General features: G+C 46.1%; 1 protein-coding gene across 1 annotated transcript; it reads left to right on the top strand.

Annotated features, from left to right (window-relative positions):
- Window positions 1–3,884: 3,884 nt before the first annotated feature.
- GIMAP6 (GTPase, IMAP family member 6) lies at window positions 3,885–9,588 on the top strand. The gene is made up of 3 exons (XM_007121884.4): window positions 3,885–4,273; window positions 6,327–6,411; window positions 8,759–9,588. Exons 1-3 carry the CDS (start codon window positions 4,112–4,114, stop codon window positions 9,466–9,468), a joined length of 957 nt encoding a protein of 318 aa, XP_007121946.2. The 5' UTR covers window positions 3,885–4,111; the 3' UTR covers window positions 9,469–9,588.
- The last annotated feature ends 13,277 nt before the right edge of the window (window positions 9,589–22,865 follow it).

Below are 22,865 nucleotides of genomic sequence, written 5' to 3'. Positions count from 1 at the left end.
CAGCTGATAGGAGTAGGAGTGTTGATGGTGGGTAACTCACAGCTGACCCCCTCCCCATAACCTTGAGGCATCCCCTCAGGATTACTCTCAGCTGAAGAGGTTCAGCTCCTCCAAGAACGTCCCCCCATCCCAGGGCAGTCACATCTTCTGACTGGTCGATGTAGAGGTATAAAGGCCCCAGTTTGGGACAGCTCTGTGCCACCATCGTAGCTCCAGCTCCTGGTAAGTTTGTCCGAGGCCTCTGCCGTGACTCATCGTAGCCCAGTGTCTCCTTCTGCGCAGTCCTGCTTCCTTCACTCTCCCACGGGTTTTGATCCCAAGAGCACTCCTGAATGAATTTCACGCCTGCACATTTTCATCTCAGAATCTGCTCCTGGTGAACTCAGCCAGTGATTCCCATTGAAGCACACAGTGTAATCTTCCTCTCTTAGTTGGGTGGGAAGTGGGGAAGAATTGAGGAGAAGGGATCCTGGCTTAGCAGCGGGGGCACCCAGGTTGTGGAACGTAGGGCTCGGGGCATTTCCCGGTGACTCCATCATACGGGATTGTTTTAGTCCTCTGGAAGCTGGCTATACTTACAGGTATATTTTCATCTGTACTTTAGAACCAACTTCCCTAACCAGTATAAAAAAAGAAAATTACAAGGACCTTTAAAAAAATCGGCATTGAATTAAATGCATCAGTACACCTAGGAAGCATGTACTGACATTTTCATGATAGTGTTCTTTCCAGGCATGTTTCATACACTTGCATTTTCTGGTCTATGATCTTGTGTGTGTTCATTAGTCACTTTCTTCTTTTTGTTTTCAATTTTAAGTTTTTGTGCAGTATAGTATTTTTAAAAAATATTTATTTATTTTCCTTATTTTTTGGGGGGTTCTGCTGCATCAGGTCTTAGTTGCAGCACTCAGGATCTTTGTTGTGGCATGCAGGATCTTTTCATCACAGTGCACAATCTGCTTGGGTTTCTCTCTAGTTGCAGTGCAGTCTTCTCTCTAGTGGCGTGCGGGTTTTCTCTCTCTAGTTGTAGCGCGCGGGCTCCGGGGCACACGGGCCCTGTAGTCTGCGGCATGCAGTCTCTCTCGTGTGGTGCGCGAGCTCAGTAGTTGTGGTGCACCGGCTTAGTTGTCCCACGGCACGTGGGATCTTAGTTCCCCGACCAGAGATGGAGCCCGTGTCCCCTGCATTGGAAAGTGGATTCTTTACCACTGGACCACCAGGAAGGTCCCCGCAGTATAGTATTAATAGAGGAAAGGGCTCATATATGTTTACAGCTCACTAAATTGTCAGTTGTCACAAACTGAACACATCCAAGTAACAAGCACTCAGCTAAAGACGCAGAATGTTGTTGGCACCCCAAAGCAGGAGTCCTCAACCCCCGGGCGGTGGACCGGTACCGGTCCACAGCCTGTTAGGAACCGGGCGGCACAGCAGGAGGTGAGCAGCGGGCGAGCGAGCGAAGCTTCACCTGCCGCTCCCCCTCGCTCCCCATTGCTTGCATTACCGCCTGAACCATCCCCCCATCCAATGGCATTACTGCCTGAACCAGCACCCCACCCCCTCCCTGTCCGTGCAAAAATTATCTTCCATGACACCGGTCCCCGTTACCAAAAAGGTTGGGGACCGCTGTCCCAAAGGCCCCCCTTATGCCCTGTAGGGGTGATCTCTGGCTGAACTTGTAATAGCTTAGATTCGTTTTAGCTGTTCTTGTACTTCATATCAATGAAATCCTGCACTATGTATTATTTTGTATCTGACTTTTTTTTTGCTTGCCATTATGTTTTGAGATGTATCTCTATTGTTACATGTATCAATAAATTGTGCATTTTCGTTCCTATATACTATTCCATTGCCTGAATATAACCCAATATACATGATTTATAATATGAAGATATAATTTATATAAATAACCCCATTAATTTGGACCATACTGTGTTTGCTTTTTCATTTTAAAACCATTTTTTCAGCTATTTTATTTTCCAGGCTTTATTGGACTATAATTGACAAATTATAATTATATGTACTGAAGGTATACAACTTGATGATTTGCTATATACATTGTGGAACAGTCACCACAATCAAACTAATTAACATATCCACCACCCCACGTAGTTACCATAGTCCTTTCTTTCTTTCTTTTTTGTGTTGAGGGCATTTACACTGTTTCCAGTTTTTGCTATTCTGTGTATCCTGCTATAAATATTGTAGACATTACCTTTTGTTGGCACACACACACATTACTGTTGGATACGCACCTTGGGGTAGAATGGTGACGGTTGACTATGTGTATGTGATATTCAGGTTTCCGAGATACTCCACAGAGTTTTCCAAAGTGGTTCTACTAATATACATTTTCACTAAATGGGGGAGATTTCTGTTTGCTTCATACCCTCAGAAGTTTCTCAAAGTTTTCTTTATTAGATGTTTTTTACACAATTTTAAAGTTTATTCTCAGGCTTTTTATTTTTGTTGTTGTTTTTAAAGTCATAAGTTATACATAATTGGCTATTGTTTGTATATTAGACAGTTTTTATGGTTTTTATTTAATTTTGCATCCATCAATTTACTAAATTCTCCTACTGTTTGTAGTAGTTTATCAGTTTATTCTCTTGATTCTTCCCAGATATATAATCATAGCATCTACAACTAATGATAATTTCACATCCACCTTTACATTTTTTATACATACAGCTTCTTTGTCTTTTATGGTTTCAGTATATATTTCCACTAGAAAAAAGTTTAAAATAGTGTTAGTGAACATTTTAATCCTCCAAACCACCATTAAACTTCCAAAATCTTTATCAAAATCTTTTTGTCAATAGAATACACTCCCTGAGAAATCGTTTGGTTCCAGCTCTTTACAGTAGTTCCAGGAAAGAAAGGTGGGAATGAAGTATTCAAGTAACTGGAAAAAGTTCTTCAAAGCCAGAGCATAGAAGGAAAGAAAGATCCTGTGATAAAATGAGGTGGGAAATGTGGGAAGTGACCATACTTGGCCTGAATCACCTAAAGGGGGAGAAGAGGAGGAAAAGCTTAAAAAAAAAAATGTGATGCTCACAGCCCAGGAACACAGACCCACTGTAAGAGTGAGATTCAGTCCCAACAGGATGCTTCCCCTCCTTCACTCCCTACGCCACATCAGCAGGAGTCCAGTACGAAAACAGTGAATTAAAGCTGAGAGAACCGCAAGGCACAAGCTCTATTTAAGAAGGGGTTTTAGGGAAACCCACAGACAATGGGGGAGACAAAACAAGGGCACTAGAGGAAACTGAAGCCTCTAGCACCTACGGCTACAACAGACATTAAACACAGCTCATAGCCAGATCAACATCAAATCTCACACCATAGGCCTATTCACCTCAGTTCCTAATATCTGACATATCGTGTCTGGCTTTCAACAACATTACAGGGCGTGCTGAAAGGCAGGAGAAAACACACAAAGCAAACATTAGAACCAGACTCAGATGTGACACAGATTTTGGAATTTTCAGACACAGAATGTGTGTGTGTGTGTGTGTCTGTGTCTGTGTGTGTGTGTGTGTGTGTGTGTGTGTAGCGTGTGTGTGTGTGTGTGTACACACACGCATGTAGAGAGACTTATAAAGAATTGGCTGGTGTAGCTCCTGGTCCATGGGATTATGGAGCTGATGAGTCCCAAGATGTAGGGTCAGCAAGCTGGAGACCCTGGACAGCCAGTGGAGTGGCTAAAGGAGGAGCTTGGGGGAGGAAGAGAGACAATGAATATCTGTCCTGACCCGGAAGGCAGAGGATGTCTGCAGGAAGTGGGTAATTCTCAAAAGAGGGAGGAAATCAGTAAAAAATCATTCTCCTGGCACAACATTTTCTGAGAGATGGGCTGCTTTGTCTTAAGCCTCTGAGTTCTAGCTGTGCTAGTTCGAAATACAAATAACAGCAACACGTGAGTTCTTGGCCCTGTGCTGTTGTCAGGGCTGCAGAGGAAATGCAGGCGCCAGAGCTTTCTGAGTCTGGAGGCCCGGCCGGGGTGTTCCTACCACTTCCTCCTCCCCCACCTCACAGTTCACGGCTGCGCTTTCAAGGGCAGTTCTTGAGCTGAGCTTTCAGATCACATTTTGCTGAAAAACTATAAGCTATGTCCTCTATCTATTCATACGCCTGGGACACTTTCTTTTACCTTCTCCATTCAGCCTGCAACGTGGCAGCTCTAAAAGGGGAAACAAAGAATGCACGAGGGCCGGCGACCCCGGGAGACACAGGCCATGGCCATTCCTCCAGCCCAGGGGGCAGCGGGGCGGTAAGTCCGAGAGTGTGGGGACTGTGTCTGTGTGGGATGTGTATTTGTGTTTGTGTGAGTGTCGTGTTTGAGAGTGTGTAGTGGGGATGGTGCGGGTAGTGTGTTTGTGTGTATGTGTGTGTTGTATATGTCTCTGTGTGTAGGTGAGTGTATGCATGTTTTCTGTGCGTGTTATGTTTGTGTGTGTGTTGTAGGTATGTTTATACGTTTGTGAGTATATGTGTGTGAGTGGTGTGTGTGTCTTATGTTCGTGTTTATATGTGTTTGTGTGTTGTGTTTGTGAATATATATGTTCATGTGTGTTGTGTAGGTATGTGTGTCCGTACTTTTGTGTGTGTGTAAGTAGTGTGTGTGTGTGTGTGTGTGTGTGTGTGCGCGCGCGCGTGCCTGAGGTACAATAAGAGGAGGCAGGGCTAAGAAGTCAGGAGAACTTTGTAACCTTTGTGCTCTGCCTGGAACTCACTGCTCACTCCTGGGCAAGACGCTTCTGTGAGTTTCACTGTTTTCCTGAGAAACCTCACAAAGGTGACGTATCTGTTCCGTGTTGGAGACAAACACTGTGGCACGTGGCACACATGTGATGCCCTGTCAGGCAGGGTGTAGGCTGAGGCGGCCAGGGGCCGGGCAGACGTGCTGTCTGGGCGCGAAGGTGGAGCGCAGGGTCTGCCTCACCCACCTGCCCTGGTCCCGGCCCGGCCTGTATCTTCTTCTCACCGCCCTTCTCTCTAGAGAAGGAAGGAGGTTTCCTGGGTGAAGTGCTCCTCCATTTCCACCAATGATGTAAGGGCACCAAGGACAAAGAGATTGAGGGATCTCCAGTTTGCAAAGACGGGGGGTGGGGTGGGGGCGGGCCCCTCTGAGAGGTAAAAGCCTGCGTCCTCACAAGAATGCGGCTGAACAGGGCCGGGTGAAGATGTTCACCTGGCCTGGTCACTCTCCCTGGAAAGTCACCAAACCTCCCGGGCTGGGTCCACTCTCAGCTGACATCACTGAACCCCCAGTCCTGCGGCCACAGCCCTGCAGGTCCCCCGCCAGCCCCTGGGATCGGGCGAGGACTGAGGTGGTGGGCCAGGTGAGCAGAGAGCCTTAGCCCCCCAGGGATGCTGCGGCGACGGGAAAGCTGTGTCTATGGACGTTCCCCCGGAGTTACCATCCCCTTCAACTCAGAGCCTCCATCTGGAGAATGTCATCTGACTGTGACTGTCTCTGAGTGTCCTACACCTTCCAGAAAAAAAGTCATGGGGCCACACGGTTCCCTCCCCATCCCACAGAGAATACCAAGCACATACAACACGATGGGCTCCTGAAACAGGGACCCGTGTTGGTCTGCAGGGTAGCACGGATCGAAGGCAGGATACGCCGCTCTCTCCTCAGGATGACGCGAGTCCCTGGGTGGGTGACACGGCCCTCCTTCGCAAAGAGGACTAGGAATCGCTCTACAGAAGGTCAAAAAATGTGTTGGAATCTTCTACAGGGAAGAGGTGTCACGAACATGTAGTTGTGGCCCAGCCTTCACACCTCCAGGGACGCCGAGGCCCAGGCAGCGCGACCACCTGGTTGCTGGCCTGGGGGGGAGCGCCGAGTCCCCCGGGCCCCCGGCAGGACCGGGACTGGGCCCCACGTGGAGAGGGAGCCCGTCCGAGTCTGCCGTCCTCCTCACCGCCCAGCTCTTGGCCTCTGCGGCCCTTGCTGCCATGCCCTCCCCACAGATCATTCTGGCCCCAAGAGCCCCTCACCAGCCCCTCCAGCAACCTCCTGCTCACGTCCCCCAGGCACGCTGGCCACTGCTCCCAGGACAGTATCTGTCGGGACACATCCCTGATCCTTTCTCTCCATCACAGAATCACCCCAAAATGGAGACCACAGTGCAGGGGGAGAAAGGAGGAGACAGGGTCCCTAAAGGATGTAGAGGGTGTCTTAGACTCCCCCCCCCACCCCGTCTCTCCCTCCCAAACCAATGCAAACAACTTCCCTTTGGCAAGAGAGAGGCAAAAGTCAGGTGCCTCTTAAAACTCGGTGGAAAAATCAGTAAGACATACGATTATTTTTTTAGGAGGAAGGAGATTATGATGAACTCTTTCTCCCGGAGAATCCCGAGGAAGGCCTGTCTCAGGATCCTACACAAGACGGGTCAGGAGGTAAAACATCTTTCCAGCAGACATAAACCTGAGAGAGGCATGGCCGGGGGACCTGTGGGGTGCAGGGGGTGCGCTGGGAGAGGCAACAGGAGTGTTCCGCCTGTCAGAGATTTCCCCCTCCGGTGGCCATCGGAGGGCGTTTGGGTTGGGCCTCTCTTCAACCCGGCCAGGCAGGAGGGAGAGGCCCCCGAGGGGCGCAGTGGGCCGAAGGGGCGAGGGGGAGCAGCGACCACCCCTCTGCGGTGTCTCAGGAAGGGTGTGCTGAGTGGGGGTGAAAAATGACTCGCCCCAGGCCTCCGTGTGGGCATCTTGCCGACTCAGGTGTGCGAGCTCTCAGGGTCAGGTGGGCTGCAAAGCACTAGTGGACAAGCAGGACGCGCTCAGGCGCCCCCAGCACCAGGCTCCGTCTTCCCGAGGGGCTCCCTCCCCTTGGGAGGGAGCGCTGTTGCATCAGGGTCAGGGGCTTAACTTTCATGGGCTCAACTTCACCATCTAGCCTGAGGAAACAGAATTCAGGAATATAGGAATGCCGGAAATCCATCCACTTTCCTGGCCAGAGGAATTGATTTGTGATTCATCATGCATTTCAACACGACTGATTTTTTTTTTTAACCATGTGAACTTCAGTGACCTGAGCCATGGAGAGAAAGCCATATTAATAAGCTGCATAGGAAAATTACAATACAAGGGCCGACACCTGATTTCCCCTTGTTTTGCGGCAATCGAGATTAAGCATTACTTTTAAAATCTGGCTTTAAAGGCCAATGGCGTGGGCGCCTCCAGGCTTGCCCAGACGGGAGACCCCTGTCTCCCTCCAGCTTCACATTGGAGGGGGGAGATGAACACTGCACCTTCCCTGCTTCTGTGAAACTCCCACCCGTTCACTCGAATTCCTTTCAAGCCACCTGAGGGAAGCTGGAGGGAGCCAATATCATCCAGTCAGAACTGGTCGGTGGGTCAGCCAGCCAAGGGAGAAAGGCAGCAGAAACACGTTGCTGGGAGATTTGGAAGAAGGCGGCGCCAATCCTACTTTCAGGAGGCCGGGGCTCTGTCACCGAGACACATCAATGTCTTCAACGTGGAACAGACCTGGAAGCCGGCTGGGGTTTGGCTCTTCTCTACGTGCTCTGGCTCCTGGGACCTGCGAGGCCGCGAGAAGGGAATTCCCTTCCTGCACTCCAGCTCCGGTCATTTCTAAAAAGTCTGGACGTTGGGTTCCTAAGTATTAGATCGGCGTGACAAAGCTTCTCTCAGCTGATGGTTCTGACGTTCTGCTGGGTGAGAATGTCCAGCCCCAGCTCCAAGGATGTAGCTTAAGAATGTGACCCCAGCGTGCAGCTGTGCTGCGGAACCGGGGGTCGGGCTGAAAAGAGCCCACCCTCACGACACTCCTCGCTGGGAAAACTAAAGGTGCTGTGACGTGGTCGATCACGTCAGCGAGAGGACCGGCACAGAGGCTGCGTGCTTTCAATTTCCCCACTCTTCCTGAGAAGGGTCTCCAATCAGAGGTACTCGAGGAAGTTCAGGGTCCCAGTCCATGATGGGACGATTCCCACATAGGTGACCCTGAGAAGAAGTTTCCAAACCTAAACATAAAATGTAGCTTTCTACCATATGATCCAGCAATTCCACTTCTGGGAATACAGCCCAAAGAACTGAAACAGATGTTGAACATATGTGCGCTAAGGTTCATAGCAGCATTATTCACAATAGCAAAAAAGGTGGAAACAACCCCCAAGTCTATATATATATATATGAATAAACACAATGTGGTCTACACCTACAGTGGAATATTATTCAGCCTGAAAAAGGAGGGAAATTCTGACACATGCTACGACGTCGATGAACCTTGAAAACATTATGCTAAGTGAAATAAGCCAAACACAACAGGGCAAATATTGCCCGATTCCACTTACATGAGGTCCCTGGAATAGTCAAACACATAGAGACAGAAAGAAGAGTGGTTATCAGGCGTTAGGGGGAGGGAGGAGTGGGGCGTCAACGTTTAACGGGGACAGGGTTTCAGCTGGGGAAGATGGAAAATTCTTGAGCTGCATAGTGGCGACGATTGCACAACAATGTGAAGGTACTTAATGCTACACCTGAAACTGGTTAAAATGGTAAATTTCATGTTATGTATATTCTACCATAATTCTTTTCTAAAAGTTACAAAAAGAGAGAGGGAAGGAAAGAACGTGAGCCTAGGGCACGTCTCAGATGCTGATGCTGGTCTTCCCTTCTCCTGCCCCCCGCCCCCCCCCGCGCCGCGGACATTCTGCCCCTGGTGAGGCTAAAGTGGGTGGATGGGCTCTAACCCCGGTCTCCCACCTTCTCTTGATGCTTCCAGGGCTGAAGGAGGATGAAGGGACCCCGCAGAGGCTGAGGCTCATCCTGGTGGGAAAACCCGGGAGCGGGAAAAGCGCAACAGGAAACAGCATCCTCGGCCGGAGAGAGTTCGAGTCCAAGGTCAGCGCTCAGGCCGTGACCAAGGCCTTCCAGCGGGGGCGCCGAGCGTGGGCGGGGAGGGAGCTCGAGGTCATCGACACCCCCGACATCCTGTCCCCGGGGGCAGCGCCGCTCGGGGCCGCCCGGGGCGTCCGCGAAGCGCTCGCCTGCTCCTGGCCGGGGCCCCACGCGGTGCTGCTGGTGACGCAGCTGGGCCGCTTCACCGAGGAAGACGAGGCGGCGGTCGGGCGCCTCCAGGAGCTCTTCGGGCCGGGCATCCTGGCCCGCACCATCCTGGTGTTCACGCGGAAGGAAGACCTGGACGGCGGCTCCCTGGAGGAGTACCTGCGAGAGACGGACCACCGCGCGCTTGCCAGGCTGGACGTCATCTGCGAGCGGCGACACTGCGGCTTCAACAACAAGGCGCAGGGGGCGGAGCAGGAGGCCCAGCTGCGGGAGCTCATGCAACAAATCGAAGGCGTGCTGTGGGAGCACGAAGGCCGCTATTACAGCCCCCAGGCGCACCCCGACTGCCAGCGCCACGCTCTGCTCCGGCGAGAGCGGGAGGGCCGGGCCCCCCAGGGCCGGGGCTCCGAGCAAGGGCTCAGCTAGGGGTCCCGGCGGCAGGGACTGTGTCACATGCAGAAGGAGTCTGGGCACGCTGGCAGCCAGCTCCTGGAGAGGCCGCCCCCTCTGAGACGCGCTGGACGTCACGCAGCCACGGCTGCTCGCTGCCAGCCTCCCTCGGCCCCGGAGCCTGGCTTCCAGCCCCTCACTTGCGCTCTCCGTGCCACAGGTCACTGACCCTCCCAGTGTCCAGGGCGGGGTCCGGGGTGGCGAGCGGCGGTGTGCGCGCTCCTGAGTTCCCAGGGCCTTCCTCACACCTTCCAGAACCCGCGGGCCCTCCCTCCTCTGTGCCCGTCCATCCTCACGTCTCCTTGGCGTTCCGAGTCTCAGCAGAGCGCCGATGGAGCCACAGCTTCCGGCGGGCAGGCCCGGGCCTCGTTCGTCCGTGTAACTCCCGCAGCGCCCTGGCCACTGGAGTCACCGCTTAAACGTCGATGTAGCAGATCAGTGTGGGATGTCGACCAGGTGTCTCTTGGGCTGCATCTCCTGGGCTGTGTCCTCGCCCGCGAAGGGGGCAGGCGTGATGACTCCTAAGGCCCTGCGCCATGGGGGGCAGGACAGGCACGGGGCTGGGGAGGAGAAAGCAAGTAGAAACGGGAGGGGTAGAAGGCGCAGCCCTCTTCTTCACTCCTGAAAGAGGCCACCCGATCGCAGCAAAGGAGCCCCGTGGGGACCGCTTGGTGGGATGTCGGGCAGAGTGGGGCAGGGGTATCCAGGGGGCCAGGTCTGCTCAGGAAGTGGCGCCTAGACCTGGCTGCAGGACATGGAGGCCCCCGGAGGTGCCAAGTGGGCTCGGGCAGGGAGGACCACTTCCCTGAGGCAGACTCGGACTAGGGAGGTCACGCACCTGTTGCTGCCCCTCGGGTTGCCTGCCGTCCGGCCGTGGAGAACAGAGGCCATGTGCAGCCCCGCCTCTGCTTCACCTGCAACCGCTTCCCTTCTCCCTTGAGAGTGGGGAGAAAGTGTGGGTGGGGTGTGGCTTGGTGTGTAGGTGGGTCCCCAGCAAGGTACTTTGGTGCGTAGAAGGGGGGGGAGGCAGAGAAGAAAGGGAAGCTGCAAAGAAAGGAAGCAGGTGAATGATGTAAAACGTCCTGGGGGCAGCCTGCCGGGCTGATGGGGAGAGCCCTGCCGCACGCGGCTGTCGTCTTCTCCAGACGCAGCGGACTCCTAAGAAAGCTTAAGCATTTCTTTTGCTAAAAGATTCAGACAAGTGTCTCGAGGCAGAACAGAGACTTATTTTGGTGTGTGCTTCAGATAGCCTTTGTGCCAGACCATTTATTAAGTAGGTGATCCGTGTCGCGCTGAACTGGAATGCAACATTTATCATATGTTAATTTTTCATATGCCCTAAGATCTCTGTCAGGATTTTCGATTCTGTTCTTGTCTTCTGACTTTTCTACTCCTGCATCAATAAAACATGGATTTGATTAGAGCGGCTTTGATTATAATGTGACACCGATTTCCTCCCCAGTCTCCATTTTGGTATTTCCTTTGTTATTTTCAGGCATTTGTTCTTCTGCGTGAAAGTTAAAATCGCTTTGTTTAATTTTCATAAAAGAATCTTGTTGGGATTCCAGTTGGAATTGTCTTACATTTATGTATTAAATTGGGGAGGATTGGAAGTAAGATAAGTCAGAGAAAGACAAGTACTGTGTAATATATATCACTTATATGTGGACTCTAAAATGTCAAACCTGTTTAAAGGAAGAGTAGAACGGTGGTTACCAGGAGGTAGGGGCACAGGGGATAAGACGGGTGGTATTTAAGGGTACAAACTTGTAACAAGCACTAAATAAGCCATAGAGATCGAAGGTACAGTATATGGAACGTAGACAGTCACGTTGTACTCTAAGTATGTGATGTGATGAATATTGTTACAACAGCAGCCATACTACAATATATAAATGTACCAAAGTAACACCCTGCACACCTTAAATTTACACAATGTTAAAAGAAAATCTTTAAGTTACGTTAAACATCTAAAACATAAAAAAATTGGGAGAATTGGTAAACGGCTCCAGGATAAGTGAATTAAGGCCATCTTTTTTCTAAGTGAATAGACTCATGACTTCAGAGCTATTGAAGTAAAAGCTAAAATCATTTGCGTTTCCTTTAGGAGAAGAAGATACATTTCTTTAATTTAGGTACTTTTGTTTGAACTCTGCTGGCTTGATTGATTTCATAATGGAAAATACAAGCACTTGACCAAATGACACCCATCCAGTGACTCTAAATGGCACATCACTCAAAACATGTCATTCATTAAAAATTCTAGGGCTTCCCTGGTGGCGCAGTGGTTGGGAGTCCGCCTGCCGATGCAGGGGACGCGGGTTCGCGCCCCGGTCCGGGGGGATCTCACGTGCCGCGGGGCGGCTGGGCCCGTGAGCCATGGCCGCTGAGCCTGCGGGTCCGGAGCCTGTGCTCCGCAACGGGAGAGGCCACAACGGTGAGAGGCCCGCGTACCGCAAAAAGAAAAAAAAAAAAAAATTCTAAAGGAATTGTTTAAAATTATATCGAATATGGGGTTTTCTCTCCTTTATTACTAAAAATCAGGAACAATACCTCCCACGACTTTTCGGAAGGAGGGATAGATGTTGCTTCATGTCATCACTCCCTCAGCATCAGAGAACGGGGAAGGCATGTGTCGGTATGTTCTGGAAACTCCATGGTCTGTGTACCAATAGGAAAGAAGTGGTGTGGGTGAGGGCGGGGGCAGGGGGAGGAGAGAGGGTTGTCTTGGCCAAGGCTGTGAAAATAGTGAACTTTGGAATTCATTATTCCCCAAAAATCTCTCTACGCTGGAGCAAAGCATGAAAAACACAGGTCTGGAGAATCCGAAGCGCCCAGTGAGCGCATGGGCTGCTTCCTCTTGGTGGGTCAAAGCAGCGGCAAAAAAACCCAGGGAAGGTTGCCAGCTCCCAATCCTCCCGTAATGACATCCATACACTATGTAGAAAATTCAAAATAATGAGAATTTCTAAACAACTGTTAGAAGATACTGAGAAGTGACCGAATACAGGGAGAACTTGACACTATAAGGAACTTGACACTCAACATAGGGGCCATGCAGCTGCCACTTTTATGTGGCTTTCCCCCGAGAGCACTTCCCCATCCTGCTGACCCAGGGATATCGCTCAAGCAGAAATTCACAGTGACCTGAGAGTAAGAGGATTGAGTTTGGGGGCAGCCAGAGAGGGTAGAAATTGATGGAGAACTCCCAAAAGGAGCCACACAGGGGGTTGCGTGGGAGCCTTAGAAATTCTTCATATAAACTCCGTTCAAATCTTTGGCTGACCCATGAACGGCAGTCCCTAAAGGGTCCAGGGGAAACTGTTTTTGGAAGGCTGAAAGAGCTAGTTAGAGCTTTCAGCAGTTGCCCTCAGCAGCAAAGACAAAATTTGAGATTCCGGTCCACGAAGTATTCCACTGAAATGCCAACGGGAGTAAGATCACATCAGGACTAAGGGACTTGCCCGAAAAGAGCAAAACTGGAATAGCCCCTTGCTAATGACGTCGACAACCAAGCCTTCCCAAGTTCAAAGGGATCTGCCAGTAATTTAAGGGCCCGCTAGAGCAAACACAGTACTCTTCAGAAGAGCACAATAACATGCAGAGTCCCTACAACATACTATCGACAATATCCTGTGAACTATTAAAAATTCTTCTTTTCTAACGTAAGGATAGAAAGCTATAAAATTTCCCTCTACACATGTTTATCTACATCCACAAATTTTTGTGTATTCTGTTTTCACTGTCACTCAGTTTATAATATTTTGCATATTCTTTGTGACAGCTTTTTTCACTCATGGATTATTTAGGAGTATGTGTTTAATTTCCAAATATTTGAGTATTTTCTAGAAATTGCAATATCCAACATGGTAGCCGCCAGCCATATGTGGTTATTGAGCCCTTGAAACGTAGCTGGTATACCTGAGAAATTGAATTTTAACTTTTATTTCATGATGATTTGTTTAAATTTAAATTTAAACACTGAAGCACTGTAAAATATTTTACCATGAAACACAGCTTTGTTGTTTGGGTAGAAATACACTTCACTCTAACTGTTGTATCACATATTATTGCTGTATTGCAATGTAAATTTTGGCCACATTTATTGTTTCTAGTATGAGAACATATGTACATCATTGGTCTAGTCAATGTCAGAAGATTGATTCCCTTTGAATAATCTTCCTAATGCAGTGATGTAATACTTCTATTTGAAGACTTTGTGTAGACAGCATGAGTTATAGTGATACCTGTCTACGTTGTAGTTGGTCATTAAATTTAAATACGGTTTATTATTTTATTTATAATAGGGTTAAGTTAAATCTTAATTTAAAAATAAGTATGGACAATATTTAAACTTTAAAATGAAGGCATGATATTGATGCAGAATGAATGGAGATGACTAAGCAGGTAGTAAAACTGGAACAGGAAAGAGAAAAAGAGACTGGAAGATATTTTAGAACATTCCCAATGGCAATTGCAATTTGCTGCAGTGTAGCAAAACCAAAAAAAAAAAAAAAAAAAAAAAAAGCTGTTAGAGAGCTTTTCAGCAAACACATACAGAATTTGATAAAATGTTTCCTCTCAACCATCAAAAACAGACTTGACAAAACTAGTCACTGAAATCAGAATTAAGTGTCCAACAAAAAAACTCTAGAGAACTTTTAATAGGCTCTGAGCTTGTAACTTGGGCCAGGTGTAAAACAGTTTGGATTACTGCATGAAAAAGAAAAACACTTTTAGTTGGAGAAATGGTGAAAAAAACTTATTACTTTGGTTCTGGAAACTGTTATTGCAAATTTTTAAAGAAAAGACTAAAAATTCTAAAGTATGCAAAACACAAAAGACCTTCCATCAAGGCACCAAACAATTGCCCAGAGAAGGCAAGACTTTTAAAATAATATGAAGGATGAATTGATTTAAGGTTTGAAAAACTGAAAGTTTTAGAGCCATATGAGAAGTGTGACTTAAGACATGATCTGAATGATACTTTGAGTACGTCTTAAAGTCATCCCACGTCTAGGAAAATATGTAGAGTCAGGGCAAAAAAAAAAAAAAATCAGGTTAGGGGTATAGATATTTTTAAATCTTTCAAACCTGTCAGAGGAGAATTTTAATAGATACTTGGCACACATTGCTCATGATGGAAGCACATGCAATAATCTCCAGTCTCACGCTCGTACTCTGCGCCCCAGAATTCCTGGACCATGCTCTTCTCCGCTTCTGGACCCTGCCTTTATTTTGCCTCGACTGTTTCCAGTAACATTTCATCTCTCTCCACTTATGCAGAGTATACGATTAGGAAAACCGAAGCCAATCTAGGTATTAAAAGTAGGATGAACTCTTTGTTTTTCCTTCTAAAATGGTAAAAAAAAAAATTTAAGTTGCCTTTAGATACATTAGATTGGTGAGTGTATGGCTTTCATCCATATCTTTCTTTTTCTTTTTCTTTTTTTCATCTTTATTGGAGTATAACTGTTTTACAATGTTGGGTTAGTTTCTGCCATACAACAAAGTGAATCAGCTACATGTATACATATACCCCCATACCCCCGCCCTCTTGTGTCTCCCTCCCACCCTCCCTATCCCACCCCTCTCGGTGGTCACAAAGCACCGAGCTGATCTCCCTGTGCTATGCAGCAGCTTCCCACTAGCTATCCATTTTACATTTGGTAGTGTATATATGTCAATGCTACAAGTTGGATGAACTTTTAGTCCAAGGAATGAAAGGCTTGCCCAGGCCTGGGGAGCGAGGTGGTGTGCTGAACTGGGTGATTTTCAGCAGCCATGAGCTGTGAAACACACCGCTGTCCCCCGCCGTAGTCTATTTGCAATGGTTGCCATGGTGCCCCTTCTCCAGCAAGTTCCAAATCTTGTGGGAGTGCTTCTCATTGGTAGACTCTAACCCGGACCTGTAGGGAAAAGGATGATAAGGAATGTTGGCCCAAGCTCCTTCCCTGAGATGCAGAGAACCCAGGAAGCATCAATGGTGCCACGTTTACAGCATTCAGCACAGCTGAATAATTCAGATGGAAGAATTCACCTTATATCTGACCTTATGGAAAGCTTTCCTATCTCATCCACGACATCAAATAGGAGTCACACCTATTTGATGCTGGGTATGCCTGGGACAAAGTATTAAAATATTATCTTGAATTTCCATTTCAACGTGTACTGCCTCAGTAGTGGGTGGCAGCTAACTCTTCATTTTCACTCCTGTGTACCAACTTGCTGGCATACATGAGGCCCTCACGAAATATTTCTTCACCCTACCCCTTGGAGAGTTGGTGAAACTTGGCTCAAGCTACATTTCCACAGCGTGGAGAGTCCAAAATCTTTCTTGTTCTTTCTGGGAATTTCCTGAGCTCACTTCTTTGTGCTTCCCTCTACTTTCTCAATCGTGTACTACTGTTCTCTATTTGACCCAATTCCACGAAGACTCAAAATTCACTTCTTTAGCTGGCTTCCACAATAACCACGTATACTAAGCATTTTGTGCGCTTTGGCATCTTTCCTAGCGATTTTGAAACTCACGGGGAGGGTCCCACAGGCAGCAGTGGGCGTTATTACATCAAGTTGACTGCGCTCCCTCTAGCTTGGAAAGAGGAAGCGCTAGTCCCTCCAGGACCCAGGAGGGAGAAACTCCGGAGTGACACTTCATAAATGATCTCCCTCTCACGAAAGGCAGAGGGCTTGGTCTGTCTGGGGATGTTAAAGTGTTAGGCGAGCCATTAGACCCATTAGACCACTTCCTGCTATGATTTTTCCTTTTCAGAAACAGGAAACAAACGGCCCTCTCTCCCTTTTGACCTTATGTGATCAGATATGACCAACACTTTTGGTTCCTTGTTTCAACCTATAAGCAGATCAAAAAAGCCCTCTTTCTGGTGGTCCAGAGGAGTCTTACTTTTTGGGTTTCACCTTCTCAGACTATGACTCTTTGGTTGTCAGGTGGCCCCATTATGTGAAACTAGCTCTCTTCCATTTCAGGGAAAAGAAGGAAGACTCCTAACTTTGGTTTTTCAACCCTGCTCTGGTCTCCACTTCATCTTTACTATGGAGTCCTAGAATTCTGGTAACAAGATGGTATTTAGCTTTATTTGATTCAGTTCTTTGTGTGTATAGTTTTCCTGCAGAATCCTGGAGGGGAGAAGGGTCTTTGGCTCCCTGGCTCTAGCTGGTAACATTTGGAGCAGGGGAAATGCCTTGAAAATTATTGAAGTGACTTTCCCTTCTTTTTCAAGCGCAGGATATTTGCTCCAGTGTAATCACTCTCAAAGTATAGTTCCGGACCTGCGGGATCCCCAATGCCAGGGAACTTGTTAGGAATGCAGATTCTCAGGTCTACTGACTCAGAAACTTTGTACGTTAACAAGTCTTCCAGGTGACTCTGATGCATGCTAATGCTCCACAAAATACAGAAAAAACTTGAATAATCAGATTTTAATATTTTAAAAAATATTAATACAGTTTTGTCGAAAGATGACAACCTTGTCAACCTGGGTGTTTTCTCTAGAATGGATGGTCTATATCCTATCACTTCTCCAATTTGCATAAAAAGGTTTAGACACGGGGCTTCCCTGGTGGCGCAGTGGTTGAGAATCTGCCTGCCGATGCAGGGAACACGGGTTCGAGCCCTGGTCTGGGAAGATCCCACATGCCACACGGAGCAACTGGGCCCGTGAGCCACAACTACTGAGCCTGCGCATCTGGCGCCTGGGCTCCACAACAAGAGAGGCCGCGAGAGTGAGAGGCCCGCGCACCGCGATGAAGAGCGGCCCCCGCTCGCCGCAACTAGAGGAAGCCCTCGCACAGAAACGAAGACCCAACACAGCTAAAAATAAATAAATAAATAAATAAATAAATAAATTTAAAAAAAAAGGTTTAGACACTAAGCGATAACATTTTACATGGTAGAAGTCCGGCTGATAAGAGATGAGAACAGCTCCTCTTCTTATAGGGGAAAGGAAACAGGAAGGCAGAGGAATCAAGCAATCAGATATGTGTCCTAAATTTTGCCTCTCCAAGTTCAGGAAACCAGAAGTATATTGGATAGTTAACTTCTGGTCACTTCTTGAGCTAGGATCTGGGGAACACCCTCTGAGAAAAGCCTTTTAAACATGGATGTCACCCTATGTGGTCCTCGTCTCAAGGATGGAAACACTTGCCGCTTCTATCTGGTTTGGCTGCTCCCCAGTACTTTCTAGCATTTGATTCTTCGTAGTTTATCCAAAGTTTATCTGCAGGATATTTAGTATGTTACAAGCCTCTGTCCTTTTGGAACCAGACTCAAGTTCTGAGGTTGTATTTTCTTGTCCTTTCCTTGGTTTGTGTGTAGAATGGACAAGAGTTTAGGATTATAAGAAAGTCTGGTTGGGAATTGGCAAAGGAATTCACCATGGAGGTGGGAGTGAGGTTGCTCTAGAGCCAGGTGTAGAGCAAACTCGCCCCAGATGCATCTGGCACGTGCTGCTAGTCATCTGCTTACTAGCATCTGCCCCTCCTGTTCACTAACAAAACTACAATTTTACTTGTAACTGCAAGGTACCCATGTGAAATACTGAATTGCACAGTGTTTCTTGCAGCTGGGGTAACCATATGACCAAGAGGTAGTAGCAGAAGCCCTGTGGACATTTCTGGGCTGCCTTTGCTTTTGTAATAGAAGTGCCATTCTGTCTTCCTTCTTGTGTCTGTGTTCTTTCCACCTGCAATTCAGACATGAGGCTGAAGGTGAAGCAGCCGTCTTACTACTTTGAGGACAAAAGTTACTTGCAAGTAATGGTGGAGAAGAAAATCAAGTTATTTGGGTAGTTACATGGGCTCTGGACTTACCAGCCGTAAACTCCTTGTTGTATCACAATGGAACCCTTTGTTAAGCTACTTTGGTGAAGTTCTCTTCCATGCAACCGGACATGCCCTCCAGCTTATATTCCAGGGCTGAATGAGCATCACTGCCGGACCAGCCACAGAGATTTTAGACCATCAGGAGCTGTGGTGAAGTCAGCCAGGAGACCCTCCAAGGGCACTGCCTGGAGTGAGAAATTAGTTCACTTGGTGACTTTACACCAGCCCGTGCACTTTCTTGTTGGGGACCAGCAGGGCTTCAGAGGCTTGACAGACATGGGATGTCACCCAACAAGCAGAGGAGCCAGGGACTGAGGCTTGGAGACCCCATCTTTCTCCGCAGATCACAATGTCATGGAAGACACCCATCCCCCACTGAAGGAAAGAAATAGGATGGTCGCAGGGAGTCTCTAAGTCACCAAAATGGAGACTGAACACCGTCTAAAATGGCTCTTTAGCAGATCCGATTGGACTGGTTTTTAAACAAGAGTAAACATTTAGTTATATATTTTCCCTAGAAGTGATGGATGGGATCTAGTAAAGAGTATAAAATTACAGACAAATTAAACACGTACATTTTCTACTTGTGTCCTAAATGTAGTATATGTTTAATTTTGCCTCGTAGGCTGTTTCCAGTGAATTCCAACTTGTTCCATAAGAAGCGACTGACTTATATTCTCAGAGGACTCATTTCCACAAGCTCGTACAAAGCAATTTTTCTGCAAAGGCAACTATTATCTCAAGAGGAATTAAAAATAGAGTTAAAATTTCCATATCTCATTATCCTTTCTCACAAATCCTATATCAGAGATATAATGCTTAAGAAAATGTATGCACTACATAACATAGCCATTGTGTATATGAAGCAAAAACTACAGAATATGCAAAGAGATATGGATTAACAAGCCCTAATAATATGACTTTCATATAAACTTGTCAGAAAAGACAAATCAAGTAGACAAAAAATAAGTAAGGAGATAGAAGAATAAACATAATGAAGAAAGTAGCTCTCTTGAATTTAGAGAAAATACATTCTTTTTGCATAATAACGGAGAAGACACCCTTTTTCAAATGCACATGGAACATTCACAGATATTGATCATATATTAATATACGTTAGCAAACATCAGTGAGTTCCATGAAGTAGAAATATTAAAAACAACACTTTCTGATCATGATGAGATAAAACCAGAAAGTACATTTGGAAAAAAGTCCTTCCATCGGGAAATGGAAATCCCTTGTATTAAACAACTCTTGTTGAAAAGAAAAACACAAACTGAGGCTTTAGAATTTCTTGCAGATCATACTAATGAAAATACTAAATGTCAGAAGCTATAGGCTTCATTTAAAGAAGTGATCAGAGTTAAAAGCATTGCACCAAAAACTTCTTCAACAAAAAAAAAGGAGAAAATGAATCAAATTCTCACTTCCAAAAAATCTAGAAAAAGTACAATAAGGTAAACCAAAAGAAAGTACAAGTACGAAAGACAAAAAATTAATGTAGCGGAGAAAAAAACTAATTAATAAATCAAAACCCTGGTTTATTGAAAAAATTTAAAATTAGCAAACTCCTCATTAACTTGTTCAGGAGAAAAAGAGAAAGGGGCACAAATAAAACTTCCAAAATGACAAGAGGAATAACCATTGACATTGAAGACAATTTTAAAATTTAAAACCTTTTTGCAGGGCTTCCCTGGTGGCGCAGTGGTTGAGAGTCCACCTGCCAATGCAGGGGACGCGGGTTTGTGCCCCGGTCCAGGAAGATCCCACGTGCCGTGGAGCGGCTGGGCCCGTGAGCCTTGGCCGCTGAGCTTGTGCGTCCGCAGCCTGTGCTCCGCAACGGGAGAGGCCACAACAGTGAGAGGTCCGCGTACTGCAAAAAAAACAAACCAAAAAAAACCTATTTGCAAATAAATGTGAAAACCTAGAAGAAATGGATAATTTCCTAGGGCATGCAGATTACCAAACTTATCTCCATTAGAGAGACAAAATTAATTTTTTAAAATATTTTTTAAAGGTTTTTTGATGTGGACCATTTTAAAAGTCTTTATACTGAATTTGTTACAATACTGCTTCTGTTTTATGTTTTGGTTTTTTGGCCCCAAGGCATGTGGGATCTTAGCTCCCCAACCAGGGATCAAACCTGCACCCTTTGCATTGGAAGGTGAAATCTCAACCACTGGACCACAAGGGAAGTCCCTAGAGAGAGAAAATAAACAGACCAATGTACATGGAAGAATTAGAGAAAGCTATTAAGGAACCACACCACAAAATAAGCACCAGGGACAGATTGTTTTGCATGGAAATTCTTCCAAACCTTCAAAGTCCAGATAGTTTCAGTGCTCTTTAAATTGTTGCAGAGCATAGAAAATGAAGAGAAATTTCCTAATTGCTTTTTGAAAACAAATATAACATTGATACCTAAGTCTGATAATGATGGTACAAAAAGATAAAACTATAATTCAAAAAGAGTCATGTACCAAAATGTTCATTGCAGCTCTATTTGCAATAGCCAGGACATGGAAGCAACCTAAGTGTCCATCAACAGATGAATGGATAAAGAAAATGTGGCACATATACACAATGGAATATTACTCAGCCATAAAAAGAAATGAAACTGAGTTATTTGTAATGAGGTGGATAGACCTGGAGTCTGTCACACAGAGTGAAGTAAGTCAGAAGGAGAAAAACAAATACCGTATGCTACACCTAGAGGGGTGGGATAGGGAGGGTGGGAGGGAGGGAGATGCAAGAGGGAAGAGATATGGGGACATATGTATATGTATAACTGATTCACTTTGTTATAAAGCAGAAACTAAAACACCATTGTAAAGCAATTATACGCCAATAAAGATTTTTTTTTTAAAGATGAAACTATAGAGCAATATCTCTTGTTACTATCAACACAAAAATACTAAATGAAATATTAGCAAATAGGTGCCAACACCACATTAAGAATGTGATACATCATGACCAAGAGGGATAGAAAACAGAAATGAAAAATTGGTTCAATATTGGGAAATCTATTCATATCATTCACCATGATAATTCTCATGGATGATTTTTTAAAAGCCTTCAATGAAATTCAACAGCCATTCATGATAAAAAACCCTCAAGAAAATAGTGATTGGGGGATACTTGCTCAACATGATTATACACACACGCGCGCGCGCACACACACACACAAATACATGTACTACTGTAGTTCAGCAGCTATCTCACTTACCTCATTGGGAAACACTGAAGGCATATCCAGGAAGAAAGCAAGCATACCCACCCACTACTAATCAACATTATAATGGAGGTTTTAGCAAATGCAATTTGACAAGAGCAATCAATTAGGGGCATAAGAATAAGTAAAGGAGAAGTGATACACTGTGGTACATCCATAAGATGGAATACTAGTCAGCAATAAAGGAGAACAAGCTCTTGGTACACACAACTTGAATGATTCTCAAAATCTTTATGCTAAGTGAATGAAGCCAGTCTCAAAAGGGACTTTGTTTTACTTATCTCTAGATTCTCAGCGTCTCGTATAAAACCTGCCACCAAGTACAAACAACCAATGAATGTTAATAAATCGATGAATAGGTATGAACTCCCAAAAGTCTTAAGAGAAGAGAACATGCTTCTTTCTTCTATTGTATTAATCACAGTGCATAGTATCATTAATCTGTCTGCCTTCTGCCCTGGGAGGCAAATAGGCAAAACTGCTCTCAGGATATGTCACATGGGCTTCTCATTTCCCAACTGCTACTCAAGAGCAAAACCGTTTTCTTTGTCTCATCTACAGCATTAACCCGGAGGCAAGGGTAAGAATAATTGAATGCACTTACACAGAAAATAACCACTGACGTTAGAATTTTCTTCGTATTAAGCCTGTGTTTACTTTTTCTTGGGAGGTGTATGTGGTTCTTTGGTTAAATATTTGTTAATAGAAGGTTGTAATACAATAGCACGTTAAATTCATATCTCAGAATTTTGACTAAAATGCCAATGATGAAAACAGTAGAGACAGAGATCACCCACCTTCTGCAGAGTGTAACCAAATCTCTCTACTCAGAGTGACTGACTACCTCTAAAGGAGTCATGTGCTTCTTTGCACGGTGCTTCTCATATCCTTGAGCCTTTGCTAACTTTTATTAAATGTACAGACTAAAATCCTTTGTGTTTGGGGGAAATCATGGAGAGACATATGCCCTAGTTTGAGCAAAATTGGTTAGGACATGGAGAAGACGATTTTAAGGTGACAGAGCAACGAGAGTTGGCGTAGGTCACATATGACCACGAGAACACGTTGGTAGAACATGGAAAAGTGCTTTGGGGAAGTCTAGAAATTATTAGGTGAAGAGTAACCAGTAGAAGAGTAGAAAAGGGACAGGGACTTAGCTATTTTTATCCATATATTAAAAAGAATTGTTGCCACGGGAAAGCCACAAAGGTCTCAGAAACGTAGGTCACGTGTAATTTCTATCAACACATAACGCATGAATCCAAGGGCAATGTAGTCTTTGACTGTCAGAGGTGTTGAG

The sequence above is a fragment of the Physeter macrocephalus genome, chromosome 5 (genome assembly GCF_002837175.3).
Source record: "Physeter macrocephalus isolate SW-GA chromosome 5, ASM283717v5, whole genome shotgun sequence".
Taxonomy (NCBI): Eukaryota; Metazoa; Chordata; class Mammalia; order Artiodactyla; family Physeteridae; genus Physeter; species Physeter macrocephalus.
The sequence above is the reverse complement of the archived record's forward strand: the minus strand, read 5'-3'. Positions and strand labels throughout refer to the sequence as shown.